The sequence below is a fragment of the Diaphorina citri genome, unplaced genomic scaffold (genome assembly GCF_000475195.1).
Source record: "Diaphorina citri unplaced genomic scaffold, Diaci psyllid genome assembly version 1.1 scaffold1108, whole genome shotgun sequence".
Taxonomy (NCBI): domain Eukaryota; kingdom Metazoa; phylum Arthropoda; class Insecta; order Hemiptera; family Psyllidae; genus Diaphorina; species Diaphorina citri.
Window position 1 is genome coordinate 85,737 of NW_007378537.1, and position 10,107 is coordinate 95,843.

Sequence of the window (10,107 nt, forward strand, 5' to 3'; positions counted from 1 at the left end):
CCTACCGAGAACATTTTCGTTGACAAATCCGCACATGATCTACCAGAAAAAGTTTCGTTGATGCACATGATTCGTGTGAAAATTCTGCATCCAACTGAATCTTTACCAGATGTAATCAACCACGATAGCCGCGATGGGCCTTCTGGATGGCCAAAAAGGTATTTCTCTTACTTTTTGATTTTTCTAAATTTTCCTCTTGATTTCAAGAGATAAATAATGTTATCTAATGAGTTTTATTGACATTCTTATCTACCACATGGCACGTTTTCGTTGTTTTGATTTTGATGATTTGTTTACAATTTTTGATTTCAAAAAATTTCAAAGTTTCAGAAAAAAAAAATTCGTCGCGTTATCTGGGTTAGAGCTGCATAAAATTGAGACCAGCTCCGAAATGACAAAGCAAAGTTGCAATATTGTTCATAAAAATAATGACTAAAATATTCTTCACTTTTCCAAGTGAAGAGAACTGTTTTTATTTACCATTTAAATGAAACTTCAGCAAAGTTACCGAGTTTTCAACTGAAATCTGCAATAGTAATCGCAATCGCCATTTTTTTGTGATAGTAGGTTTTTTTTTTTTTTTTTTATTTTCGAGATATGAAGAAATATTTCATTCCTCACTTTAAACATAACGCATTCTTTCATAATTCAAAATGCAAATAGATCTTTGACCTAATGTTCTTGAGAAAGATTCCGTTTGAAAATCTGGGATTGGGATTATTGTCATTCCTCGTGTGTGGGCGTAGGACAAACCTACTATTATATTTTTTTTCCTTGTTATGTATTTTAAGAAATAATTATTTAGGCTTAAATACATCTTGTTTTTACTTCCAGCATAGGACTTGAAAGTCCCTTTACACTCACGAGACATTTTTGAAACTGCTTACAAAAAGGGACGTCTAAGACCTACGTTGGCAGTCTAACTCAAGTATTTGTAAATTATTATAATTTTAATTTCTAATTTCAAAGCCGTTCAAACGTTATAAGGCTTTCCCTAGGACTTGGGTGTTAGTCAGTAGATTACAGTGTATTTCAGTTAGTTTAGATAGGCATTTTCCAATAATTATGTTTACTTTTTGTCTTTTCAATGTTCATTATTTGTTTTAAATTAATGTTCCTACTAATAAATGTCTGTAAATATTTAATATTATGTACACTAATGTCACTTACACATAACATTTTATAGGTTGTGTGACTATCGTTGTTCGCGTAAGGATCGTTTAAAAAGTCATGAGAAATCGAAACACTCTTAAAATAGTTGAGTAGATATTTAGGTAGTGCTCTTTTAATGCTAAAACAAAATGTTTAGTTCATGATTTAATTACAAAATTTCCTTTTCATTGTAACCCAAAGCCAATGAATGTTTTTTTTTTCTATACATTATCACTTCTTTTAAACAAATAGAGAACGGCCATTACTACTCAGAAACTGTAAAAGAAACATTTTGCCTCTGATTTAGGTCTATTTTTTTTGTTGAAATCTGCTAACATATATTTTATAGTCTTGTTTTATTTAGGTACTTTTTACTAACTACTCAATCACTTCTTAATTGCAGATATAAAGTGTTTGCATTGCAAAAGCTTCCGATCTTCCGATTTCAGCGCTATTCTGGAGCATTGTTTGTGTTGTACAGCTATGCCGCGCCTTCATGGACCCAAGAGTAAATATGTCTGCTGGGCGTGCACATCTTTCAATACGAATCACCTGGGAAATGTGAGGAAACACATACAGAGACATCTAGGAGATAAACCATTAAGATGTGCTTATTGTGACTATCGTTGCATTCAGAAGTCCCAATTAGTCATCCACGCCTATAATTTCCATACTGCCAGCCTAGATAGCTTGAAGGGTAGCTCGTACATCGCGTAAGCACTAGGATTTGATTCTCGCCCGGGGCGGATTTTATCCTCAACAGATAAGGTCCGTTCTCGGAACGGCTGTCTGTCTATCCTGTCTTCCTTCTCTCTTTGCTTTCAGGACGATCACATCGCGTAAGCACTAGGATTTGATTCCCGCCCGGGGCGGATTTTATCCTCAACAGATAAGGTCCCTTCTCGGAACGGCGCGGATTTTATCCTCAACAGATAAGGTCCGTTCTCGGAACGGCTGTCTGTCTATCCTGTCTTCCTTCTCTCTTTGCTTTCAGGACGATAAGACCTTAGCAGTTACAGTTCTCTCTATCAAACCTTCAAACTTCTTTAAAAAATCCATACTTTCCCTCGGTGACTTCTCCTTTTCTACCTTATCTTTTCCCTTTCTCTCCTCTCTTATCATTATCATAATCAATATAATCATATTTTAATTAATTAGGTAATAATGCTAGAATCATCTGGAATTTAGTAAAATATTGGGGAAAAAATCAAGTTAAACAAATAAACAGTGATATATTTAAAAAAAAAAAACCTTCTTAAGCCTATTCCAGTAGGAAAAAACTAAAGTCATTATTTTTTCTGGTTTCCGCAGATCATATGTGTATTTATTGCAACCAGTTTTTAGCGAGTGACATAAATACACTTGTAGACCATTGTAAAACCTGTTCACACATGGAGAGACCGAATGCATTTCGCTACAAATTTGTTTGCTACGGATGTCCCTCTTATCACACGTATGCCATTGGAGACATGAAAAAACATTTGAACATACACTTGGGAGAGAAACCATATGTTTGCCGAATTTGTGACTATCGATCGAGACAGTTTCTTTAAAAAATCCATACTTTCCCTCGGTGACTTCTCTTTTTCTACCTTATCTTTTCCCTTTCTCTCCTCTCTTATCATTATCATAATCAATATAATCATATTTTAATTAATTAGGTAATAATGCTTTTTCCCTTCTAGGTTTATTAGGTGTAGTTAGAAGTAGGGTCTTTTGTAATATTAGATAGTAAAGGGTAAGGTTTGTTCTAAATAAATAAATGGTTATTCGTATAAACATAGATATTAAGTATATTCCTTGTTTTTTTATGAATGTAGGTATGTACATATCATATTATATTCTTATATGTATAAACATTTTGTCAGGAGCCTTTTTTAAATTAAAATAAAACTCTGAACACTTTAAAACTTAAATAGGTAAAACTTTAATATCAACTTTATTTTTCTTCCTTTCTTTCGAAAATGTATTAATCTAATCCCAAGTACGCTAATTTCTTACAGGACAACTCTGTATTCATTGCGGCGTTTTCCTATCTCTCGACATGAAAGATATCATGCAACACTGTAAAGCGTAATAGTAAAGGGTAAGGTTTGTTCTAAATAAATAAATAGTTATTCGTATAAACATAGATATTAAGTATATTCCTTGTTTTTCTATGAATGTAGGTATGTACATAGGTATTATATTCTTATATGTATAAACATTTTGTCAGGAGCCTTTTTTAAATTAAAATAAAACTCTGAACACTTTACTTAAATAGGTAAAACTTTGATATCAACTTTATTTTTCTTCCTTTCTTTCGAAAATGTATTAATCTAATCCCAAGTGCGCTAATTTCTTACAGGACAACTCTGTATTCATTGCGGCGTTTTCCTATCTCTCGACATGAAAGATATCATGCAACACTGTAAAGCGTGCGAATGCATGCCGCGACCCGACGCCTTTCGATGTAAATTTGTGTGTTACGCATGCCACTCTTTTCACACGTATAACGGCACTGCTATGAAAAATCACATCATGGTACACTTGGAGGAGAAACCGTACGCGTGTCAATTTTGTGACTACCGCTGTGTCCAGATTGCATGCCGCGACCCGACGCCTTTCGATGTAAATTTGTGTGTTACGCATGCCACTCTTTTCACACGTACAACGGCACTGCTATGAAAAATCACATCATGGTACACTTGGAGGAGAAACCGTACGCGTGTCAATTTTGTGACTACCGCTGTGTCCAGAAAGTTTCGTTGAAATCGCACATGATTCGGTGTAGAAAATCTGCATCCAACTGAATCTTACCAGGATGTAATCAACCCAGATAGCGCGATGGGCCTTCTGGATGGCCAAAAAGGTATTTCTCTTACTTTTTGATTTTTCTAAATTTTCCTCTTGATTTCAAGAGATAAATAATGTTATCTAATGAGTTTTATTGACATTCTTATCTACCACATGGCACGTTTTCGTTGTTTTGATTCTGATTTGTTTACAATTTTTGATTTCAAAAAATTTCAAAGTTTTAGAAAAAAGTTCGTCGCGTTATCTGGGTTAGAGCTGCATAAAATTGAGACCAGCTCCTAAATGACAAAGCAAAGTTGTAATATTGTTCATAAAAATAATGACTAAAATATTCTTCACTTCTCCAAGTGAAGAGAACTGTTTTTATTTACCATTTAAATGAAACTTCACAAAGTTACCGAGTTTTCTACTGAAATCTGCAATAGTAATCGCAATCGTCATTTTTTTGTGATAGTATTTTTTTCTTCTTCTTACTATTCGAGATATACATAGAGCTCCATCTCCATCAAGAGGAAATAACAGTATTATAGCATTTATAATAGTTTTGTAGCTAGTATTAGACAGTAAAATATCTCATCATTCCCAATTAAAAATATTATTGTTTTTATCATCTTTTTTTTTCAATACATATTGTACTTGCAACAATGTACTCTTTAGTTTTGGTTTTTCCTCCTTTCTTTGCTCGTACTTTATTATTATTTATATTTATTAGAGTGTGCCAACAGCAAATTTATTTGTATTACTTTATAAAATATCCGAATATGATAACCATATAAATGCACATTTCAGTGTTCGCGAAACCATATAAATATTAATTCCCTTAAATGTTGATGTATAATTTATACCTATGGTTACACGAATACTTGGTTATCAAGTCGCAAATATGAAGTCACATATCCAGACACATCTAGGCGACAAACCATTCTCATGTACCTTCTGTAATTACCGCTGTTCTCGCAAAGCTCATCTAACTAGACATGCTTATTATAAACACAGTAATTGTGTTTTCCGTGGATAAAATCAGTAATCCACAATACCTATTACAACATTTAGAACCGACATTATTCAACACGAAACTTTCTAAAAAAAGCAATACATAATAAAAATATTCTCATGTACAATTCTTCGCAAATTCAATGAAATAACGCGATATATCCTTGCCATATATTTATTGGTACTCGATTATTTTTACTTTCCCTATCCTATAGGAAGGAAAGTAATGTAATCGGGTCAAAATTTCGATGGTCAGTTTTTAGTGCCAAAACACGTTTTGCAATACATATTGTATTTGCAACAATGTACTCTTTAGTTTTGGTTTTCCCTCCTTTCTTTGCTCGTACTTTATTATTATTTACATTTATTAGAGTGTGCCAACAGCAAATTTATTTGTATTACTTTATAAAATATCCGAATATGATAACCATATAAATGTACATTTCAGTGTTCGCGAAACCATATAAATATTAATTCCCTTAAATGTTGATGTATAATTTATACCTATGGTTACACGAATACTTGGTTTATCTGCTATTGGCAATTTAATACAGAAGAAAAAAATTTTAATCCACCCAAAAAACTTCAGTTCAACCGTTTCTGAAACCAGTCATTTATAAATCTAACGCAAGCGTGCAAGCCTAGTGTGATACCCACTCGGCCACGGAGGTTGCTCAATTTGATAATGATAAACCATATAAGTGCACATTCAATGTTCGCGAAACCATATAAATATTCATTCATTTAAATGTTGGTGTATAATTTATATGGGTACACGAAAATTTTCAATCCACCCAAAACGCTTCAGTTCAACCGTTTCTGAAACCAATTATCTATAAATCTAACCTTGCTTAACAACTTTTTACATTTCTTTGCAGAGCAAACTTGTAAAAATTTTCAATCCACCCAAAAAGCTTCAGTTCGACCGTTTCTGAAACCAATTATCTATAAATCTAACCTTGCTTAACAACTTTTTACATTTCTTTGCAGAGCAAACTTGTAGTTACTGCCAAACTTTTCAATCATCTTGTCTTGACGAAATAATTATTCATTGTAAAACATGCCCATCAATGCCACGAACAGATTATCGGCATAGGTTTGTCTGTTGCTCATGTCCTTATTTCACATACCATTCAGTTCACATGAAAAACCATATGAATGTTCATTTGGGATCCAAACCATACGGTTGTCATTTATGCGATTATCGCGCTGTCGAGCGGAAATCGTTGAAACTTCACGTGATTCGTTATCACAAAGGCGAACAAATAGCAAGTCAGAAACAGCTGTCCTAATCTGCCTGGATTTTTCCCCTTTTATCGCTTGAATCGTCATCACAATAACTTGAACAAATAGGGAGTCGGAAACATTTTTTCGCTTTGTACAGGGAATTCAGATTATTTCGCTGAGTAATTCGTAGGATATGCACCAGGCTCATCCCATTGGAAGCGATTTCCCATTGGAAGCGATTTTAGAGTAAAATACAAAATCACTGGAACTACGGTTGACTCTCTGCATTTCGCTCAGATAACGCTAGTGATAAATATATCAGCCTACATTCTATAAATATTTTCAAACATACTTCAGCCTTCGTACTTTCTATTATTATAAAATAAATACAACTCTTTTGCAGAGTAAATTTAAAATTCCAATCGAATTAGAGTTTTTCGCTTTGTACAGGGAATTCAGATTATTTCGCTGAGTAATTTGTAGGATATGGGAATGACCCATTGGAAGCGATTTTAGAGTAAAATACAAAATAACTGGAACTACGGTTGACTCTCTGCATTTTGGTCAGATAACGCTAGTGATAAATATATCAGCCTACATTCTATAAATATTTTTAAACATACTTCAGCCTTCGTACTTTCTATTATTATAAAATAAATACAACTCTTTTGCAGAGTAAATTTAAAATTCCAATCGAATTAGAAAATAAAGCGAAATAGCACATATGTTCGTATGTATATTATGTTTGTTCATATTTTCAGATACATAACTGAGCATTATTTCAGGTTTTTCCACCCTGCTATCTCAGTGTTTGTTCTTACGTTTCTTTCTTTTCTATCTGGCCAAGTACAATAACATTTCATTGTTTTTGTCACAGCAGACCAGATGTGTATTCACTGTAACCAATTCTTTTCGAGTGACATTAATACGCTTGTAGATCATTGTAAAATCTGCCCTCAAATGGCGAGACCGGATGCATTTCGTTACAAATTTGTTTGCTATGGATGTCCTTCTTATTTCACATACGCCATTGGAAACATCAAAAAACATTTAAACATACATTTGGGAGAGAAACCATATGTTTGCCAAATTTGTAACTATAGATCGAGACAGTCTCAAGCTTTGAAATTTCACATGAAAAAACATCATTAAAGAAAATGATACCATTTGGAAAATGGTGTATCTCAAAATTGGTTCTATACCTGTACACTTGTTTCCTTGATTCCACGTATTGTCAAAAATAATTGTACTTCGTTAGAATACATTTTCCCATTTTCATTTGTAAAAGGTACATACTTATAGCATTCTTAATAATTATTTGGAATTTAGTAAAATGTTGAAAAGTTTCCCAAGTAATACAGCAATGTATTTTCCAAAGAACTCTCTTTACCCTTTCCCAGTAGGAAAAGATCTAAAATTACTTTTTCTGGTTTCCGCAGAACAGATGTGTATTCACTGTAACCAGTTCTTTTCGAGTGACATAAATACGCTTGTAGATCATTGTAAAATCTGCCCTCAATCACATAGTAGGAAAAGATCTAAAATTACTTTTTTTGGTTTCCGCAGAACAGATGTGTACCTATTCACTGTAACCAATTCTTTTCGAGTGACATAAATACGCTTGTAGATCATTGTAAAACCTGCCCTCAAATGGCGAGACCGGATGCATTTCGTTACAAATTTGTTTGCTATGGATGTCCCTCTTATTACACATACGCCATTGGAAACATCAAAAAACATTTGAACATTCACTTGGGAGAGAAACCATACGTTTGCCGAATTTGTATCTATAGATCGAGAGAGTCTCAAGCTTTGAAAGTTCACATGAAAAAACATCATTAAAAAGAATAATACAATTTGAAAAATGAAGTTCTATACCTGTACACTTCTTTCATTGATTCGACGTATTGTCAAAAATAATTGTACTTTATTGGAATATATTTTACCATTTTCATTTGCAACATTTTTATAAAATTTAGTAAAATATTGAGAAAAAAATCATCTCTTTAGCCTCTTTAGCCTTTAGAGAAAGTCTCTTTAGCCTATCCCAGAAGAAAAAAAAAAACTAAAGTAATTGTTTTTCCGCAGATCATATGTGTATTTATTGCAATCAGTTTTTAGCGAGTGACATAAATACACTTGTAGATCATTGTAAAACCTGCCCTCAAATGGCGAGACCGGATGCATTTCGTTACAAATTTGTTTGCTACGGATGTCCCTCTTATTACACATACGCCATTGGAAACATCAAAAAACATTTAAACATTCACTTGGGAGAGAAACCATACGTTTGCCGAATTTGTATCTATAGATCGAGAGAGTCTCAAGCTTTGAAAGTTCACATGAAAAACCTGGTGGACAATCGACTCGACGCGACGGGAATGTCAAGAAACATCTTTAGGGTATTGTCTCCACTGGCCTGAAAGATTGGGATTTAGAGCAAGACGTTACGGTAGTCGCTCCATCATGTCTTTCCGTCCATTGAGGTGAGCCTGATTATTCCGTCGCAAATCAAACGCGGACTCCGGACCCTGATGCTTGATTGACAACATCTCCGGACCCTGATGCTTGATTGACAGTGTCTCCGGCCCCTGATGCTTGATTGACAACATCTCCGAAACCTGATGCTTGATTGACAGTGTCTCCGGCCCCTGGTGCTTGATTGATAGCATTTCCGGCCCTTGGTGCTTGACTGACAACATCTCCGGCCCTTGGTGCTTGATTGCCACATGCGTCTTCAAGTGGACCTTCTGCTTCCCCCGGTACGGACAATGCGGACACTGGTAGCGTGGTTCCTTGCCGCATTCCAGCGTGCGATGGCGGTACAGGGAGCGTTTGAGTTTGTAGACTTTGCCGCAAGAGTCGCACGTGTAGCGGAACTGTAGCAGGGGATTGAACAGGGTGTGCGGCGGAAGGTTAAATTCTGAAAACATTCCAGCGTGCGATGGCGGTACAGGGAGCGTTTGAGCTTGTAGACTTTGCCGCAAGAGTCGCACGTGTAGCGGAACTGTAGCAGGGGATTGAACAGGGTGTGCGGCGGAAGGTTAAATTCTGAAAAACGAGGAACGAGCGTCATCTGGAGGGAGATACTGAAACGACGCGATCTTTTAATTCTCACTAGACGCGAAGGACGGAAACGGACCTACCAATTACGGATCTCTTTCTCTCTGAACAGAGGGAGAGAGAAAAGGGAGGGGAGCGTTCCTTTCAATTACAAATGAGTACAAAGTTCCTTTGAATTCCGCTAAGGTAGCGGCGAAAGCGCGTTAAATAATCAGTTTCTAAATGGATCACTGAGGTTAAGTAAACGAGGCGCGTGGTTAGTATCCGCATACACCATTTGGACAATCACATACTGCTGACTTTTCCCGGCCCCACTCCGGCTGGGTGAATTTAATGTGAGTATGCTGATAGCTTGTCGGCGAATGGAGAGTAAAACCATAGTCACTAAAATGAAAAAAAGTCAAAATAACCACGACAAGATTTTATTTTATACAAACGACATAATTTATTTCAAATTCCATGCACTTCCGTGGAGTAAAGAGTAAAACATGTAAATATATTTACATATTTTTATAGAATCATCAGGAATTTAGTAAAATATTGGGAAAAAAATCAAGTTAAACAAATAAACAGTGATATATTAAAAAAAAAACTTCTTAAGCCTATTCCAGTAGGAAAAAACTAAAGTCATTATTTTTTCTGGTTTCCGCAGATCATATGTGTATTCATTGCAACCAGTTTTTAGCGAATGACGTAAATACGCTTGTAGATCATTGTAAAACCTGTTCACACATGGAGAGACCGAATGCATTTCGCTACAAATTCGTTTGCTATGGATGTCCCTCTTATCACACATACGCCATTGGAGACATGAAAAAACATTTGAACATACACTTGGGAGAGAAACCATATGTTTGCCGAATTTGTGACTATCGA

General features: G+C 35.1%; 2 protein-coding genes and 1 long non-coding RNA gene across 3 annotated transcripts; 2 read left to right on the forward strand and 1 right to left on the reverse strand.

Moving 5' to 3' along the window:
- Positions 1–1,543: 1,543 nt before the first annotated feature.
- Positions 1,544–5,151, forward strand: LOC113469504 (zinc finger X-chromosomal protein-like). The gene is made up of 3 exons (XM_026827275.1): positions 1,544–1,865; positions 3,716–3,942; positions 4,824–5,151. Exons 1-3 carry the CDS (start codon positions 1,636–1,638, stop codon positions 4,964–4,966), a joined length of 600 nt encoding a protein of 199 aa, XP_026683076.1. The 5' UTR covers positions 1,544–1,635; the 3' UTR covers positions 4,967–5,151.
- Positions 2,704–3,371, forward strand: LOC113469509. Its single transcript, XR_003392892.1, has 2 exons — positions 2,704–2,895; positions 3,244–3,371. It is a non-coding gene; the product is annotated as an uncharacterized LOC113469509 (long non-coding RNA).
- Positions 5,152–8,521: 3,370 nt separating the features above from the next.
- LOC113469505 (RE1-silencing transcription factor B-like) lies at positions 8,522–9,101 on the reverse strand. Its single transcript, XM_026827276.1, has one exon. It carries the CDS (start codon positions 9,099–9,101, stop codon positions 8,616–8,618), a length of 486 nt encoding a protein of 161 aa, XP_026683077.1. The 3' UTR covers positions 8,522–8,615.
- Between the last annotated feature and the right edge of the window lie 1,006 nt (positions 9,102–10,107).